General features: G+C 41.1%; 2 protein-coding genes and 1 long non-coding RNA gene across 3 annotated transcripts in view; 1 reads left to right on the forward strand and 2 right to left on the reverse strand.

The window, feature by feature from the left end:
* Positions 1-1,255: 1,255 nt before the first annotated feature.
* phox2a (paired like homeobox 2A) lies at positions 1,256-3,164 on the reverse strand. The gene is made up of 3 exons (XM_058079438.2): positions 2,902-3,164; positions 1,920-2,107; positions 1,256-1,825 (listed from the first exon to the last, which is right to left on the reverse strand). Exons 1-3 carry the CDS (start codon positions 3,122-3,124, stop codon positions 1,337-1,339), a joined length of 900 nt encoding a protein of 299 aa, XP_057935421.1. The 5' UTR covers positions 3,125-3,164; the 3' UTR covers positions 1,256-1,336.
* Positions 3,165-11,771: 8,607 nt separating this feature from the next.
* clpb (ClpB family mitochondrial disaggregase) overlaps positions 11,772-19,590 on the reverse strand; it is a 36,129-nt gene continuing 28,310 nt past the window's right edge. The window contains exons 8-16 of the mRNA XM_058079437.2: positions 18,228-18,305; positions 16,974-17,029; positions 16,461-16,505; positions 15,444-15,605; positions 15,218-15,374; positions 15,026-15,099; positions 14,825-14,944; positions 12,643-12,747; positions 11,772-12,531 (exon numbers count right to left, since the gene is read on the reverse strand). Coding sequence (XP_057935420.2) covers positions 12,334-12,531; positions 12,643-12,747; positions 14,825-14,944; positions 15,026-15,099; positions 15,218-15,374; positions 15,444-15,605; positions 16,461-16,505; positions 16,974-17,029; positions 18,228-18,305 — 995 coding nt within the window. The 3' untranslated portion in view covers positions 11,772-12,333. The remainder of the gene's footprint in view (positions 12,532-12,642; positions 12,748-14,824; positions 14,945-15,025; positions 15,100-15,217; positions 15,375-15,443; positions 15,606-16,460; positions 16,506-16,973; positions 17,030-18,227; positions 18,306-19,590) is intronic.
* The window catches only part of LOC144899678 (uncharacterized), a 33,041-nt gene continuing 26,201 nt past the window's right edge, over positions 12,751-19,590 (forward strand). The window contains exon 1 of the long non-coding RNA XR_013628019.1: positions 12,751-12,781. This is a non-coding gene — a long non-coding RNA (uncharacterized LOC144899678). The remainder of the gene's footprint in view (positions 12,782-19,590) is intronic.

Raw genomic sequence — 19,590 nt, forward strand, 5'->3', positions numbered from 1 at the left:
ACACTTTTGTTCAAAACGTACAGTTTGTTTCATTTATCTTAAAGTGTGTATAGTGTTATTTATGAATATGTATTTGTATTTTTGCATAGTCTAATCCAGGGGTGTCCAAAGTGCGGCCCATTTGCTTGCCCGCGGCTGTAGATTCTAATAATAAAATTAAACAAGAAAATTAAAAATGAAATTAAAACCGAAAAGAATTTTACCAGAATAAAGTCAGAATTTTACAATAGACAATAGACCTGACTTTACAAGAATAAAGCGGAAATATTATCCGTACAAAATATGTAAATGCACCAAAACGCTGCCTTTCCAATCTGATCTGTTGCGTTCAAGTACCATGTTAGTGTAGATCTATCCCAGGGAATTAAAGGGAGAAGCTTTGTTGTAGATATGTTCATGTAGTGTATATTTAACATTCACACACACACACAATAAGAGGTCATTAAACACATCACGTAGTGCTTCCATAATGTAGATTTATTAGAATAATCAGTAGTGCTATAATAATGTGTCGTTCACTGTAGTTTCTGTGAAACAGAAATCAATTTGGAAAAACCAAAATGTGGTGTCTTTTTTTTTTTCATATTTTATATTATTACAGGATTTTAGTCACACAATTTCATGAGCCGTTTTTTTTTTAAAGAAAATTCTATGGTGACACATTTAAAAAATAATAATAAATACTAATATTGTCCCTTTTTTTTCCAGTAGATACCGCAGTCATGGCAAAGAGATGAAGCATGAGTCTGTTGAGGAGAAGAGGACCATCTCTTAATATCTGGAACACAGTAGAAACCTCATCTGTCACTACTTATTTTTGTCTTTTTCAGGAAAAAAAAAAGAGCTGACTCATCAACTCTGTGTGTGTGGAAGTGGGGGGGTGACCAGGAAACACTCTTCGGTCATGTAAGTTAAAAAAAAAATGTCTAATTTCCAGTTTGTAAAAGTGGCCTGAAGTTACTGCATGTGAACAAAGTAGCTACTGTTGGATGTGATGGGCCTGCAAGCACCAGGAGGGGGGGGGGGGGGTCACACTGAGAAAGGTCAGGGGGGCTTGTTACAGTAAAGAGGCAGGAAGGGATGAAGTGAGGGTCTCCTCTAATTGGATTTAGGGGCTCCTCTTCCTTCTTCTGTGCTCTGAGGAAGTCGTTGTTAAATGTGTGGACTTCTGCTTAGAACCGGTACCCGACCAGCATGCTCATGAGCACTATTGTAGTGCATGTGTGTGTCTGTGTGTGTGTGACAGATGAGGTTTGAGTCAGATCAGCCCCCCAAAAACATCCCGACTGTCCCAAGTTGTAGAAGATCTCTGTTGATTTTGCTCCTTCTGTGTGCTTCAGAACAGGTTTGTCTTGATGGTTCCGTTGGGTTTTCTGTGGAACGAGGACAGGACTCCCGCAAAAGGCCCCGTCATACTGTCCGCCGGCTGCCAGGCCTTCAGAATCTCCTGCGTCTGGGCGGCGGGCTGAGCCACAGCTGGGTTGGACGGCCCCAGGCTGGACCAGCTGGGCGCTTTGAGGCCCTGTAGAACCGGAGAGCTGGAGGCGTAGCCGCTGTTGGTCGGAGCCGGGCTGGGGCTCAGGCTGGAGGGGCTGCCCAGGTTGCCGTTGGCCGAGCTGGGCAGGGACGCCGTGCTGTCGGGTGTGGGGCTGCAGGTGGATTCTTTGGACTCGTCGTCATCTGATGAAGATCTGGCCTCTCCGACTTTCTTTCCCGCAGAACCGCCGGTAGCAGTGTTGCCCCCTGGGCCGCCAGAGCTGTTGGCTTTGGCGTTGGCAGCACGTTCTTGCTTACGGAACTTGGCACGCCTGTTCTGAAACCACACCTGGTACACACACAGACACACACAAACCATATTGAGATCTGGATCCATCTTCTACAACACAACGACCCTCTAAAAACACCTCCTATCATCTCACCTGTACTCTGGCTTCTGTCAGGTCTATCTTCAGGGCCAGTTCTTCTCGGGTGTAAATGTCCGGGTAGTGGGTCTCTGCAAAGACTCGTTCCAGCTCCTTTAGCTGGGAGCTGGTAAATGTGGTTCGGATGCGCCTCTGCTTTCGTTTCTCATTCAGGCCCGAAGGGTCTGAGAAGAACTTGTAAGGAACTGTGAGGGGAGGAAAAAATGTATATTTTAAAAAATGTATATTTAATACACACTTTATGTATTTTTGTCTTTTTAAAGGAAACCAAATGGGCTTCACAATACAAATCATATACAACATTTCACATAATCCACTTTATTATAGTGACACTGTGTCATATCATCATAAATATTTTTTAAAGGGGGTCGGGCCATTAATTGGGTTTTGTATACATTGTATATTATTAGATCTTTAGTTGATTCTATTATGATATTAAGAGATTATTTTAGAAATTTAACGAATAGCAGAACTCATATATTTTTAAAATCAATGATAATGCATTGTAATTCATTCATTACACGATTACATTAATTTTTATTATTTATAAAATATGTAGGAGTAAAAAGCCTAATTGCCTAACTCTTACAATTTTATCTCAAATTTTATCTAAAAAAAACTAAAAATAAAAAAATATTTTAATTTGGTGAACGAAAAAAATATCCAAATGGCAAATATGACAACGACAGGGACACAAATTCTCCCGAAGCTCAATGAAATATTTTACTATGACACTAAATGAATATAATAAAACATATTTCCACAGAAACGATTATTATTATTGTTATTATTATTATTAGTGTTCGAGAAAACCAGGCCTAACAACAACAAAATAATCCAAATGTAATGAGCTTCTGCAGGCATCAGGTTATAATCACTGTTTCAGCTTTTTTGTCTTTGTAAATAAAGTTATGTGTTCGGAGAATGTGAATTATTATGTATTTTTTTGCTCTGGTTTTCCCAGGTAAGTCTGCTCTACCTGATGAATAAGGAGCCGGCTGGTGGTCCCTCAGGGCTCCCAGAGTACAGCTGGCCGTGCTGAGCGGGGTGCATCCCGGATTGGAGAAGGGTCCGCTCCGGATGGGGTTGTACTGGAAGGAGCTGGCCTGGCTGCAGGAGCTGAAGTCCGCGTAGGCCGACGCTTCCATGGCCGCCATGCAGGAGTCATAGGAGTTCAGGTAGGAGTAATCCATCTTATACATGGAGATCGGCCGGCTGGTGGTGTCCGCTATTCCTCCACGCGTGTTTGCCTCCCCAAAAGTTGCCGCTAAATAGCCGCGATGTCTTCCTTCTATCTAATCAAATCCAATCCAGCGTCTTTTTCCTGCTACTTCTTGCGTGGGTCTCGCTGTCCGTTTGACAGCACGCCGCTGCTCTGCTCCCGCTTATAATAAAGTTGGCAGAGCGAAGGGACAATAGCGAGGCGGTGGTCTAGTTTCCATGACAATGATGGCCACGCCTACTGGTTCGCGGCCACGCCCACGCGCTCCCCAGAACGCCACACCTCTTATTGAAAGTCATTGTTTCTGCCCTGAGTCCATTATCGGACGGCATCGCTCCATATGAAATTGCTGTTAATCTGTTATTGTGAGCACATTTATTACCGTCTTTCATTTTATTCTACATCGAATAACCAACGTTTATTTGCTGTTTCTCGATTATTATAAACATAATAGCAACATACGCATAAACGAGATTAGACATTTATTATTATTATTATTATAATAATTATTATTATCTGCTATATAAAATGACTTATTCTACACGGGAGGTCTTTATGTGGCTGGGAAATTCCAGATGTGACGGGTGATTGCTGAGATTAAAAGCTTTGATTTGATTCCGATCACTTTTACGGACGCGTCACAAGATTGCGCGTCAGTTTGATGGATGGACGACACTGACACACACACACACACACACACACACACACACATATATATATATATATATATATAAAGAGGAAGAGAAAGGAGTGGCCGTAGAGACTAGCGAACAGTCACCGTAAACACATTGACGCCCCATAAATTGGTTTAAGTTTATTGTTGGTTGTCATAAGATGTGATAAGTCATATTGCACGCTTCATAAAACACACACATACACACACACACCTATCCTGTCATTAAACTGATACATTTTGCCTTTTTTTATGAATTTACTATTCCATGTGTATTTAATTGTTGGTGGCTGAAACGGATAACAATTATTATAATGTGTTTCATACGTTTATTTGGTATTTATAGGCCCAAATAAATAGAGATTAATTGAATTAATTCATGTCACTGTTGCACTAACTGCTATTTGTCATTTCTAAAAATAAACAAATCAGGTTGAATTACATTTTGGTTGCCTCTCAATCCTAAAATGGCGTCTATTTTAGAATGATAATATTGAAATTATGGAGATAATTGTTGTTTTTAAAATTAAAAAGATTAAATAAGAATTGAAAATACCACCCATTAATCAATTAATCCGTTTGATATGCTGGTAAATACATGCTAATTATTATTATTATTATTATTATTATTTCAATGTGTTATTATTATTATTATTATTATTATTATTATTATTATTATTATTATTATTATTATTATTATTATTATTATTATTATTATTATTATTATTATTATTATTATGCGTTTTTGTCAATATGATCTCAGCATTATGAACATCTTAGGCCCACGCAGCCAGGAGGCCGTCTGGTGGGTTCAGAGGTGACTTTACAGAGAACATTTAACAGTTTCCAAAGTTAAACGACTCAAACAAACAAAAAAAAAGAGCAAACCTCCCGCTTTTTCCTTCTTTTTTTTTTTTGTAGCCATTGGAACATTTAATCCCTTCAAAGCATGCAGGACGCTCTCTTCCCGGCCGCTAATCCGCCCTTTGGTGCCCCACTTAGCGCAGGGGGAGACCTCTCCTTCACGGAGGTTTTAACTTTGGACTTTTACATTCATGACGGAAACAGTAACGTGGATCTTTTTCATTCATGACGTTTGAGTCAACACGTTAGGGGGGGGGGGGCACAATGGTCCCCTAGAGGCCCCTGAGGGCCCCTGAGAGAGAGACTATATAGGGATTATAAACGCTTCTGGGAATCCATACCTCACATATGAACGACTGGTGTAATTTCAACATAAACAATTAGTGTGTGGGTACATACAATATGTTTTGTGTGTGTGTGTGTGTGTGTGTGTGGTGCAAAAGTGAAGCTGTCACTCATCCTGCATGCCTGCCTCCATCCGACATGCAAACTGAAGGAACATGCAGCATCATCATCCTAGGTGCTGCAAAGCTGTTACCTATCCTCATGGATGCAGGTGCAAAAATAATCATTATTATAATAATTAATCACACTATGCATTATAACCAGAATTGGACATAATTACATTATCCTTGTTTTTTTGTTGTAAAGTCGACATTTGCAAGACTATTATCGACCACTTTATTAGGTACACCTGCACGAGCCACATATAATAACAATATATGTATCACTATATTGACAGTGGTACCCATTATGTCATTGTATGGTCATATCACCTCGTACTTTGGTACTGGACAAAAAATAAAAAAAAACAAACAAAAAAACCCCCTAACTATATTATGAAAGCAGGAAGTGAACAAATGTAACAGGTACTGATTGTAAAAGTACTTAAAAACAATAAATAATTAATTAATAAAAATGAATAAATATATAATAAATTTAATTAAATTTTATAAGTTTAATAATTTAATAAATTAAAAAGAATTATAAAACAATTAAAAACTGATTGTAAAAGTACTTAAAAAATAATAAATAATTATTTTAATTATATATTAATTAATAAAAATTAATAAATATATAATATAATAACATTTAATTACATTTCATAAGTTTAATAATTTAATAAATTTAAAAAAATTATAAAACAATTAAAAATGTATTAGGAAAGCAGGAAGTGAACAAATGTAACAGTTACTGATTGTAAAAGTACCAGATGGAGGGGTAGGATTTAATAAGCTTTGCTTCCTCCTACTCCTTTTGGAACTGGGAACTGATTATGGGATGCATTCAATTGTAATCTAATGCATGTTCAAATGAAATAAAACCATTACCATATGTTTATTATTGTCGATAAATAAATGAAATTGAATTGAATTCTGTCCAATCAGCTGCAGCAGTGGAGACTAGTTGACATGACTATGAGTGTTGCTGTCTTCCATGCAATGTTGATATAAAGTGACCTTACATGAAGTCTGTGCTGACCCCCCCCCCCCCCCCCCCCATTGATTCAATGGCGTGTAAAATAACATCAGCAGTCACCCATCAGTGCTGGAGTCTGCAGCACAGCCCTCACTGTGCACTATTTGATGGATGACAGCCGTTGGTTTACATGCAAGCCCCCCCCCCCCCCCCTTTCCCTCTCATCATGCAGTCTCGGGCCCTTGTCTCCCCCCCCACCCAAACATCTTTTGCTCCCAATTACTGCAATGCACCGTGACGCTGTCTGCGTGGACACCATCACACTCCTCTCAGCGCGTTATAGAGACGACAAGCAACCGTGCACAGCAGCACAGCAAGTTGCGTTCAAGTGCTGATGTGTGCTGATGTGTTCAACAGCAGCAGCAGCAGCATCGTATAATGTGCAGCACGATATCAACACTCTGGAAATGATTAGATGACAATGAGTCTGATGTATTTGTGGTTTATGCGGGCTAAATAGAAGCAATAGAAGAACAACAAGGAGGATTAAACGCATGGTACAAAGATAGACAGGTTTAAAAGACATGATGGTGCGTTCACGTCTTTCTGTGTAGCATTTATTGGTCAAAAATATCGTTTTAAAAGCAAAAAAAAAAAGATTACCAAAGCATTCATCCAGTAATAATTATTGTTATAATAGTATAATATATTTTTTACTAGAATAGAATAGAAAAAAGTGATGTATTTTAAGTTATAATACAAGGAAAAAAATAGTCTGATTTGCAAAACTAAGGTCCTAATTTTAGCACAATAATATCATAAAATATTGGGAAGAAAAAAGGGGGCATTTTTTATAAAAATAAAGCTGAAAATTTAGTTCACAAATGTGTCAAAAAGTAAGCAAATAGTTGTAGAATTAAGCTGTAATTTAAGGGGAAAATGGTAGAATGGCAAAAAGAAATTTAACAGAATAAAAGTCATATTAACTGAAAAATGTCATCATGAAATTTTGATTTAAATTGTCATTTTACAAGATAGCAAGAAAATTGTAGTGCGTTTGAAACAATTAAATAGAAGAATAATAACAAAAAAGGGGGCCCTTTTGAATGATATAAAGCTGAAAATGTCTAGTTGTAATAATTAGGTTTTAAATAAAGTTGTAATTTTACAACAAATAAAAAACATTTGTATAAAAATAAAAAAATACAGGCACACTCCACCATCGACACTATTGTATAATTTAGCAGGAAAACATTTTAATTTGGATTAATATGTGATGTAAGATAACATCTTCATGCAATATAGTGTCCAGACTATTGAAAAACAATATTTGTCATAGTCATGTGTGCAGAAAAGCATAAAAGCCAAAATAAGCGGTGCACATTATTGAAAAAAAAATCAAATATCATTCATATAAGCATCCATGATGCATGCATACATGAAGGGAGGGCCGTTGTCCTGCAGTATGACGCTAACGGGGATAGGCATGTTACTTAAAAAGAAGCTTTTTAAGATAAAAAAAAAAATGAAATAAAATAAACGGGTCCCGGGAGAGCCGAGCAGACGCGCACGCATCTGGAGCGTCCACGCGCGTGCACGTGCTGGTAGATGTTCTCCAAACAAGCTAATTAGATCTGCAGCTCTCAAAGCAGCCCAGCGGCGGGCCTCGCCGAGCTGTGGAAACTTAATTGAATTACATTTCCCGCTAAACTAATTAGGCTGCAATCTGCCACGCGAGCTGTCCCTGAGCAAGGTTCGAATTAGGCGGAATGGATTTGTTCCTTTTCTTTAAAAGAATGACGGACAGACTGCTTGTGTTTTTCTTTTTCTGCTGCTGGTGGTTGTTCTTTATTAGCCTTTTATGCTAATTCTCTGGGGGGGGGGGGCGTCACGTGATGAACTCATGCGCGTGCACCACCACAACAAAGACACTCGGTAAGTCATTTTAGTGCTAGCAGAGGTGTTCAAGGTAAAAATAAAGACCAAAAAGTTCATACTCATAGTGCGAAATAATAACAATAATATGCTTTTTCGTCGTTCCTTCACTGTGTGGGTCACAAAGAAGCAGTCTCAGTTGGGAAGTGAAGACTTGAGACTTGATTTTTTTCTGTTGCTGGTGGTTGTTCTTTATTAGCCTTTTATGCTAATTCTCTGGAGGGGGGCGCGTCACGTGACGAACTCATGCGCGTGCACCACCACGACAAAGACACTCGGTAAGTCATTTTAGTGCTAGCAGAGGTGTTTACGGTAACAAAAGACCAAAAAGTTGATACTCATAGTGCGAAATAATAAGAATAATATGCTTTGTCGTCGTTATTTCACTGTGTGGGTCACAAAGAAGCAGTCTCAGTTGGGAAGTGAAGACTTGAGACATGATTGTTGAGAGCTTTAGCTTCAAGCCTGCCAGCGACTCCATTTTGAGAAATACTTCTCCCATTTGCTTCACTTACTCTTAAACAAATGGGGTAAGACCTCCCTCCCAACCTAAATTGCGCCATCCACCCTTTTTTGACACAGAACCATGACCTCACATTTGTAGAGTCATCCAAAAAGCTTCATACTCATACTTCATACTACCGCCCCAGTAAAAGCTAGTAATTGCACCTTGTAAACAAACAGATATGAAATCCTAAGGCCCCCAAACTGGACCCCTTGTTTACCAGGAACTGGGTAGATTTATTGCTGGTAAAGTGAACCAGGTGCTATATGAACCCCGTACTCCACACAGGACACCGTACATGACGAGGTCAAATGCCTTTTCCAAGTCCACAAAGCACTAGTGGACCAGTTGGGTGAACTCCCTTGCAAGGGTGTAGAGCTGGCTCAGTGTTCCTCAACAAGACAAAAAACACATTGCACCCCTCCTGTAGGTTTGACTAAAGGTTGTACCCTTTTCTCCAGCACTGAAGGAAACTTGCAGGCGAGTTCCTGGTGGGTGTCGAGTGGAGGGTGGGAGAAATCAGTACACAAACCAAGATAGAATATACCCAAAATTTACTCCTGACACCACAAACCTAATACAGACGTCCCCTGTCAGCCTACCATTTAAGCGGGTCTTAGAACAGCACAACTGCAAAAAGCCTCTTCTCTCATTGCCCGGCTGTTTTTACATATTTCAGATTGTGCAGATGCGGCATCGGCCGGCCAATAAGAGGCACTCAGAAATGGACTTTTCCAAGGAGGCTGAGGATTTCATCCCCCTGCGGTTGGAACCCATCCTTTGGTTAATCATCTTGATAAAAGGGACCACAATCCTAGTCTATACCAATCCGGAGGTACTGTGGCCGATTTCCATGTTCTATGTTGAAGACAAGTGCAAACCAAGACAGTCCCAAAACATTCAGAACCTGAAGAAAATCAGGACAAAACCCATTCACCCCTACAGCTTTGCAACTTAGGATTTTATTTTGGACTACCTCAGAAATGTCAGTCATGGATCCCAGCCAAAGCCATGCATTTCAAGACCAAGCCATGGCCTACCACCTATAGGACCTGTTTGACTTGGGAGACCCTACCCCGACCAGGGGCTTACGAGGATCACTTTAGCAAATGAACGGAAAAAAACGGAACTCTTGAAATCAAACAACTTTTGCACCTTAGTAAAATCTGTTTTCTCCGGGTACTCCGGTTTCTTCCCACATTCCAAAAACATGCTAGGTTAATTAGCGACTCCAAATTGTCCATAGGTATGAATGTGAGTGCGAATGGTTGTTTGTCTATATGTACCCTGTGAAAAGCGGTAGAAAATGAATGAATTTGTAAAATCTGTTGATGTGCATTTGCATATTGTAAACACAGTTTAATTAGTCTGAGTCTGTTGACAACATTTACAAATATTACATTTGGACTATTCAGTATGTGGGAAAGGTTTGGACATCCCAATATAAGAACGTCTGAGCCTCTTCATAAAGTGAGAGATGGCTGGATGAAGCTTATCGATTGCTTTTCCCGGCCTCAGTGAGAGGAGGAGGAAGAGTAGGAGGAGGAGGAGGGGAGCGACATGGCTGAAAATCCAGTGTTAAGAGCAGGAACAGATATGATAATGATGGGATGATCCAGTAGTCCCATCATTCACCACCTCCACCTGACTGCACTACCCCTACACACTCAATGGACACAACACGAGGCACACCTCCGCTATCCGTTCTCCCTTTACCAAAATAATTATGCTCACTTTTTTATTTGAACTGTACTAAAGGTCATGTAACAATACAGTGAGAAGTGGTACCAAAAGGCGCTAAATATACTGCATATTTTTTCAACAAACAATAGCCAGTGCACAAATACACTCAATGGCCCCACTATAAGGATGCTAGCATTTATGTAACAGACCCACTTTAGCATTATAGCAACATCTTGTTGTTTTTAACTTGTAACACTGATGCATTGTGTGACATTTGACCCTTATGCATCTCTTCCAGCACCTTGAACCCGCCTCCATTTGTCCTGGCAGCAGAAGATGGACACACACACACACACACACAAGCAAGCGAGCGAGTGAGCAAGCGCTGCGGCAGGAAGGTTATGGACATGATGGAGAGCCAGGTTTGTGTTTCTCCATAATCTAATCAGAGAAATGGCAGCAGTCAGAAATAGCCCGACGAACACACTAAGAGCCCCTTCTCCCCCCACCCCTTTAAGACTCGTCTTCATCCTCAGGGAGGGGAAATGAACACACACTCGTGCACACGCTGAAAAAAAGCTAAAGTGCACAACCTGATACTACTTTAGACATGAAAGATGTCTATTGCATACACTTTTGCAACCATATGTATTAAGTATCATTGTCAGTCATACAGTATGTAATCATTTTACATATTTATCAGGTGTTTAAAAATCAAAATGAATGTCAAAGGTATATAAAACCTCACTGACAAAAAACAGGAAAAAACATTTGTTGTATCACAGTTACTATTTACTTTGTCATACAGTTGCAATACTATTCATTCATTCACTACTGCTTATCCTCACGAGGGTCGTGGGGGGTGCTGGAGCCTATCCCAGCTGTCTTCGGGCACATATAGGCAAACAACCATTCACACTCACATTCATACCTATGGACAATTTGGAGTCGCCAATTAACCTAGCATGTTTTTGGAATGTGGGAGGAAACCGGAGTACCCGGAGAAAACCCACACATTCACGGGGAGAACATGCAAACTCCACGCAGAGATGGCCGAGGGTGGAATTGAACCTTGGTCTCCTAGCTGTGAGGCCTGCACACTAACCACACGACCCTCAGTTGAAATATTATACTATAATATTTTGACCTGCGCTGGATGGTGTTAGCATATGTAAGAATGTATTGTATCATTTAAAATACTACATTTGGGACAATGCCACATGAGTTGTACTGTAAGTGAATAGAAGGACCAACACAACAGTCCAACAAGAACATTGTTTTGTTGTTGGGGGGTCCAGGGAGTGAATGAATGTTTTCCCCCTGCATACTAATTCTTCCCCACGGAGAAAAGCATTGCAGCAGGCTGGATGTGATGTTCCCTGCATTCCCTGCAAGACAAGAACAGAATTCCAAAGAAATTCTCCTGTCATGTCGTCTCCCAAGGTGGACAAGGCATTATTGTAGTACGACTCCCACCCAGGGACACACACACACAGACATCCATCAGCGGTGTCAGTCAGTGTGACACAAACAGAACAAAAACAAGAATTAGCTTTTTGTTGTGATGACTTTATTTACACGACGGAGGTTGGCACACAACGGTGACAAATGTGGTTCCATCACATCTGAAACATTTATGATCCATTCCTTAATGGGAATATTCTATTCTTCACGCCGCTAAATTTCTCTTAATGTCAACACAGCACAAACTCTTCACAATTAGCATGCATAATCAGAAGCAAGTCACATAAAACTTGTATTTATATAACTGGATTGATGTACATCTGCTAAATTGTATTGTAATATTTATCAACCCGTGCTTGTGAGGGATTCTTGCTATATGTACAATGTGCATTAATATTAAAGTGAATATCACACATCTATGATATACAGAATATTTGATAAATATTTTTCAACTAGCTTATGCTTTGCACAACATATTTGTGATGATAACAACGCACATACATGAGTGTGCAAGACATGCGTCCTGGATGTTGTGTTAAAATTGCCATATTGCTAGTGCACATGTGTAGTGAAAGAAAAGAGGCCGTGATGTGTTGCAGTATCAGAGGTACTTTTTTTTTTTTATTGCTAAATACGTTCCAAACTCTTAGTGTTCGGGGCTGAGCGGAGGGCGGATATCCAGCGTTCTGGATGAGCTGTCCTCCCCGACCACTTCCAAGCGTAGACTGGCCGCCCCGTGCTCCTCGCGGTTCTCGGCCTGCACAGAGAGGCGCAGGGTGCAGCCTTTGGGCAGCAGCTCCTGCTCGTAGGCTGCAGCCAGTTGGTTTACCACCCGCCGCTCCACCTAAAGACAGAAACTATCAGAGACCGGCTGCTTTGTTGTCTATTTCAACTGAGAAACATCTGCCAGGGGTCATTTTGTTATTTTAAAAGTTTGATATGTTGGTCTTTGTACCTCATGTTTGATAGAACGTGCTCCGTAATGCAAGTTATATCCGCCCGCCAACAGGTCCAGGACTGGGCGATCCCACTGGAGAGTGATGTCATGGCGCTGCTTTGCCTAATGATGGTGCGCACACAGGAAAAAAAGACAGGTTAGTCACGGCTGAAAAATATGCAATAAACACAGTATGACAAGAGAGATGAACACGGAGGCAGAGAGAAGATGTCCTGCAGCATTTTTACTTGCTCTAATCGACGCTTCCCTAATGCGTTTTTTATCAAACACCAATCAATAGTAATGATCAGTGCTGCTTATTTAGCTACACGTTAACACTCCGGTCAATGAAGAGGCAGCTATGGATACTCATTTGGAATACGCATACTGTATCATGCCATGTTAGAACCAGGAGTCTCTACTAATACACACACAGATACACACATACACAAACAGTCAGGGAGCGTCACAAGTCAGGCTGCGATCAGTCGCCTGCAGGGCTCTGTTGGCTGTTGGGACACCGGCGGTAATATTAATAATTAAATATTGATGAAGACGCCACATGTTAAAGACTGTAATCACATTACAGCGAGTGGCACTGGCACATTATATTGATTTGTGTGTGCGTGTGACAGAGAGGCACAAAGATTCTGCAGGACCCAGTGGGTGAGGCCGTGTATTCTCACTCGAGGACATGCAGGCTTATCATCCAGGGTGCAAGGAGCCCCCACTCACACCGCTGTAATTGTGTGAATGCTGAGAGCATTTTTACTTTACTTTACTTTTATTTATTGTCTGCTAACTCCTTCCACGTTTCCAAACCAATCCAACATTGAAATGTTCAGCTCTGTCCGGACATATTCTATCTACCAGGACCTTTCAAATCCCATATTCACTGGAATTTCAGATTTTCTGTAACATTAGCCACGTTTACATGAGTTTTTCTCTTTCCGAATGCAATGGTATACATGGTAAGGAATATTCCAATCACGTGTCTACATGCGCCGCTATAATCAACCAGAATAGTCAATGGGGCATGCCCAGTAAAACGTAAACACCAACATCACGTGATACTGACTTCCTGGAGTTTTTCTTACACTTGTTGGAATAACTCTGTATTCCCAGTTTTTCCTTCGTCCAGTCTTGAAATTTAGTTTGAATCAAAAACAAACTTTCCGCAGCAGTCCAGTGCCGATTGCTCACCTCCATTTTTTTTAAATTGAAGAACGTCTCGAGCTGCATGTTACGTCATATCTCAGCATTCGCTGAAAGAACGCACCCGGGAACAGGAAAAGATCAACTTCAATCTTGCTAATATTTTATAATTAAGCTCGGCACATGTTTAATATAGATATGTATTTTCTTTTTTACTAAAACTGGACTGGTGAATGGCGTATAGAAGGGTTTAGATTCTGTTCCACAGATGGCGCTAATGCACACGAAAGCTGCTTGCCAACCGCCAATAAACAACAGAAGAAGAAAAACACCACAAAGAAGAACGCAGTCTGACAACTTTCCGATTGAGCGGGTACAAGATACCTCAATCGGATTGGGGAAAGGAATATTCCACCCCTGTAAATCGGATTACATATTCATTCGGATTGGCACTTTTCTTTTGGAATGAGGTGTATACAAAGGTTAGATTCTTTCCGTTTGAGCAAATAACCCGAATTGAATTGGAATATTTGGGTCCATGTATACGTGGCTACTGAAAATGAATGGGCAATTTATTTGGCGCCCCCTACTGGCGGAAAATCATTTCCCTTTGTGCTTTACCGAAACATTTACCTTTTTCTGCGAGGTGACATAACTAAGTTTCCCAACCTGATGGTTGCTGGTTCAATTCTCATTGAATGTATTCATACATTTCAACATTCAGTCTGCGTTTCTACTTTCCAAGATTCCAAGTCCAACCATTCTGCTAAAAACAAAATAAATGGTGCCTCCTACTGTAACATTCCATTATTCTACACGGTGATGTATCTCAGGAGGTACACTGGTCGTCTCCTAAACTGATAGTTCCATCTTCAGTCGGTGAATAGACTTCATCATAGTCTACATTTTCAGTTCAGCTTCAGTATTCCCGCATCCACACACAATTTCTACTGAAATGACTTCATCTAGTTCTAAAGCGAAATCTGAAAGGTGTGCAAAACAAAACCAAAAACACAAAGGCGGTGTAAGGTGTGGCATTCCATACCTTCTTAGCCCAAAAGCTAAGCTCTTTGCTGACCAGCTGGAGCAGCTCCGAGTGACAGAAGGGCAGGAAGTAGACTATTTCATTGATCCGACCAAGAAACTCGTCCCTCCGGAAATGTGCCTGAGACAAGAATTAAAATTTGAGGAATGATACTGGACTTGTTCAGGTCACATGCAGTTCAGCGCACAAGAAAAAGGGTACCTTCAGGATTGGTCGAATAACGGAATCTTTAAACTGCCTTGAGATTCTGATGTCATCACCTTTCTGGACGTCCTCTGAGGAAATCCACAATTCAATGTCACTTTTTATTGGGGAACTATGACAGGACCGCTTATCCTGGTGAGCTGGAGCCTATCCCAGCTCCAAAGGTTATGTGTTGTGTTGCTCCCTCACCAAGATTATCTGCCAGCTTCCTGCGGCTGACCTCCTCCGCTTCCTGCCGCAGCTGTAGACCATGCTGGGCAATTTCTTCACTTGCAACGTTTGACGTCATGATAAAGATGGCGTCTTTACATTCAATGGTCTTTCCCTTGCCGTCTGTAAGACGACCCTGAGGGTGAAGTCAGCACAAACGCTGTCATTTAAGAGTGAAAGCTAATTTGGCCCTCCGCCTACGCACCTCATCAAAGAGCTGCAGCATGATGGTGAGGACATCAGGGTGAGCCTTGTCCACTTCATCAAACAGGACAACGGCGTTAGGACACGCCCTCAACAGTTTGGTCAGCTGACCTCCTTCCTCGTGTCCGACGTATCCCGGTGGAGAGCCAATGAACTTTGCTACCTGACGGGAGAGAAACAGGAAAGGATACAGTCCAAAACATTGCAAATGAATGCAAACGCAGATTTGCAGTGGTGTGAAAGTGTTCTTGAATTTTTGCACGTTTGTCACGCTTACGTAAATGTTTCAAATGATCCGTAAGACTTAACTGAGATTAATTGAGATCTATCAGTCTGGAAAAGGTTATAAAGCCATGAAGCTCTGGAACATGGAACAGTGCTGAACCTTCCCAGGAGTGGCTGGACGACCAAAATTAGCCAAGAGGTCACAAAAGACCCCACAACAAACATCCAAAGAACTACAGGCCTCACTTGCCTCAGTTAAGGTCAGTGTTCATGACTCCCACCATAAGAAAGACATTGGGAATGGCAGAGTTCCAAGACGAAAACATCTTGTTGATCCCCAAGACCTTTGGGAAAATGATGTGGGCTGATGAGACAAAAGTTGAACTTTTTGGAAGGTGTGTGTCCCATTACATCTGGTGTAAAAGTAACGCCCCATTTCAGACAAAGAACAGCATACCAACAGTAAAATATGGTGGTGGTAGTGTGATGGTCTGGGGCTGTTTTGCTGCTTCAGGACATACTGGAAGACTTGCTGTGACAAATGGAACCAGGAATTCTACCGTCTACCAAAAAGTCCGGCCATCTTTTCGTGACCTCAACCTGAACCCAACTTGGGTGCTGCAGAAGGACAATATCCACCTCTGAATGGCTGAAGAATTCCGAAATGAAGACTTTGAAGTGGCCTAGTCAAAGTCAAAGTGAAATCAGGAATGGGGCAAACACTTTTCCACACCCCTGGATGTTGATTGGTCTGTTTTGGTGTGCATATGCTACAACTTAAAACGCATTTTACCTCATGTTTTTCCTGGAACTCCGACATATCCATCCGGATGAACCCCTGGAATTGCACAATGGTTGAGAGAATCAACACAGAATCAAAACACTTTATCCCTTGGGAGAGTGACAATACACTAATTAATTATCATATTTTATATTCAGAGGTATTGTTTTTCCACCTTTATGCTTCGAATTCCATCCACTTATTAAACATAATACAGTAATCCCTCATTTATCACGGTTCATTGAATCCAGAAAAGCCAGTGATAAGTGAATTTCCACAAAGTAGGAATACTATTTATGAATAGTATATTTGTAGGCTATATTCAATCAGGAAACAGCATGATGTATTAATTTTTTTTTTAAAAACCATATAGAGCGAACCGTATATAGGCGAGGGACGATTGTATTACGTACACACATGCTATATACGGTATAAAAAGCCTTGTATCTAATAATTTGGTTATCTTTCTTCTGCAACTTATGTACTTTGTATCTGTGTGTGTGATAGGTCAGTGTCCGTGTTCACCTTTTTGATGTCCTTGTGCATGTAGCGCGCCACCTGTTTGGCCAACTCAGTCTTTCCTGTAATGCACAGGACCAGACAAAACAGACAGATGATTCCATTATTCACCAGCACACATATAATTACATTATTTTCTATTCTTCAAAACAATCTGTGATTTTTGGGAGCACATTTCGGAAATTGTTGTCATTCCACACAGAAGGCTGATCTGTCTTTTAAGTACTGGTCTTAATCTCAGAGGCAACCTCTACAAAACAAAAAGAGACTTCAATCATCTCTAGAAGCCCACTTCATGATTGTCTGGAAAATATTCAGCATATAAATGCTCATATTAGATATTGATGTCTTGTGTTTGGTATGCAGATGGGTATAACCCTGTGTGTGTGTGTGTGTGTGTCTTGTTGCTGTGTTTAATATTGATGTCTCTCGGCCACTGTTTGTCGCTGAGGGCAACAGAGAATATGAACAGTCTCTGCCTTCATCTATCTCTTTGGACTGTCATTTCACCGTTGTGGCCTTTCGTAGCAGTCGCTCCATCCCATAATGTCCCATGTTGTCTTTTCTTCCCCTTACACCACAACAACACTTTTTCCATGACAAGATTTTCCAACCTGATTGAATGTTGATGCATTGGTAATTTCGGGTACACTTGCAATATGTATGGCCCTGAACAACAGAAAGAACTATAATATCCATGTAGTAGCTGGCCAAGATATTATGGTTGAACACCTGAGTAGATTACGCAGTGCAGTTCACAGTTCCACGTGTCCACAAAAGGAGTAGGAAGAAGCTAAATTTATTTAATAGAGAACTCCAAGAACTAGGGCTGTCAAATGGTAAAAGTTCTAATCAGATCAGTTTCTTCCAATTAATCGCGATTAATCACAACGAGCCAGGTGGCTAATTAATCATGATTAACCACAACTACCAAGTGGTTAATTAATTAATCAATAATTAACTCATTTATCACAGTTAATTGAATCCAGGAAAGACCGTGATAAGTGAATTTCCACAAAGTAGGAATACTATTTATGAATGGAATATTTGTAGGCTATATTCAATCAGGAAACAATTAATCAATAATTAATTAGTCATGATTAATCACCATTTGCAGCTGTATTGAAATATGCCAATTTTTACTGTATTTCATGAGGACATAGTTTTCTTAGCTTAGTTTTGCCAGCGGGTTTTTTGTTGTCACCTCATGAGAACAAACCGAGAGAGAAAGTGTTGGGTGTAAAGGACTAAGTGATTTACCAATTCCTGATGAGCCAAGAAAGAGGAACACGAGCGGATGCTCTTCATCGTACCAGCCGTTCTCCTTCCTTCTGATGGCTGGACGGTGAGAGACACACAAAGACAGAAAAGAGGCCATTATTGGAAACATTTGCATTTGTTGACTTAGCTTTTATTCCAAGTTTCACCCATTAGACCCGAGTTGACCTGACGGTGGCTGGTATCCCAGTAACTTTGATTAAGGGCCGTGAGGGCAAGGATGAGAGACAGGTCAGAGGCATTTGGGTGCAGAATCAGGGAGGGCGAGAGAGAGAGAGAGAGAGAGAGAGAAAGGATGGAATGCAGAGTGAGGGAGCAAGACGAAGAGATCTCCAGAAAGCTACCCACAATGCATCTCCTTCCCCCCACAGTCAGTGGGACCATTAGCCAGCAGTAATTGTGTTAGCCTCCCTGGCGCAGCTAGGGCAAAATCAGTTTAGCATGGATCGCAGCCTCACACACACACACACGTTTGCTTAAAGAGGAGTGCCTACCCAACCCTGCCATCACCCCAGCAACCACACTCTCACGTACACAAAGGCAGCATGATATGCTGCACGCCGGACAAGTCAAGAGTGTATTTCTTGTGGTTTCGGAATCTTGACTTAAACCCCTTTTACACAACAGCATTTTCCTGTGTAAATGGCACCAACACAGAATGGCGGGACAAAGCTGAAGCTGTTGTGTTGAAACACCTCATACATCACAACAGGCGTTTACGTCTTGCCTCTGATTGCAGGATGGTACTGTATTTCGATAATACCCTGTGTAAAAAGGCACAGGGGAATAAATGGAGGCAGTGGGATCTGTGTGAAAAGAGGCTTTTGGAGCAGAAATGAACATAATTGGGGCCTAGATGGCGGAATACTTTGATATTTGTTATGTAGTGAGTCTGTATGAATACATATTAGCCAATATATAATGTGTATTGTTTTGGTATGTTGGATATTTTAGGCGGGCGGCACGGCGGTCTAGTGGTTAGCGCGCAGATCTCACAGCTAGGAGACTAGGGTTCAATTCCCACCCTCGGTCATCTCTGTGTGGAGTTTGCATGTTCTCCCCGTGCATGCGTGGGTTTTCTCCGGGTACTCCGGTTTCCTCCCACATTCCAAAAACATGCTAGGTTAATCGGTGACTCCAAATTGTCCATAGGTATGAATGTGAGTGTGAATGGTTGTTTGTCTATATGTGCCCTGTGATTGGCTGGCGACCAGTCCAAGGTGTACCCCGCCTCTCGCCCGAAGACAGCTGGGATAGGCTCCCGCGACCCTCGTGAGGATAAGCGGTAGAAAATGAATGAATGATATTTTAGGCATGTTGGCACAAGTTGTATCAAGCAACCATG

Source organism: Doryrhamphus excisus, linkage group LG8 (assembly GCF_037039965.1).
Source record: "Doryrhamphus excisus strain RoL-2023G ecotype Guam linkage group LG8, RoL_Dexc_Guam_v1.1, whole genome shotgun sequence".
NCBI classification, from domain to species: Eukaryota; Metazoa; Chordata; class Actinopteri; order Syngnathiformes; family Syngnathidae; genus Doryrhamphus; species Doryrhamphus excisus.

What these genes read in the sequence shown, in the direction of transcription:
- phox2a (XM_058079438.2), bottom strand. Translation starts at nt 3,124, where the DNA reads ATGTATAAGATGGATTACTCCTACCTGAACTCCTATGACTCCTGCATG. An exon ending in GCCGGCTCCTTATTCATCAG is followed by an intron (nt 2,108 to 2,901) that starts GTAGAGCAGACT and finishes CTCCCCTCACAG; the next exon opens with TTCCTTACAAGTTCTTCTCA. An exon ending in TGACAGAAGCCAGAGTACAG is followed by an intron (nt 1,826 to 1,919) that starts GTGAGATGATAG and finishes TGTGTGTACCAG; the next exon opens with GTGTGGTTTCAGAACAGGCG.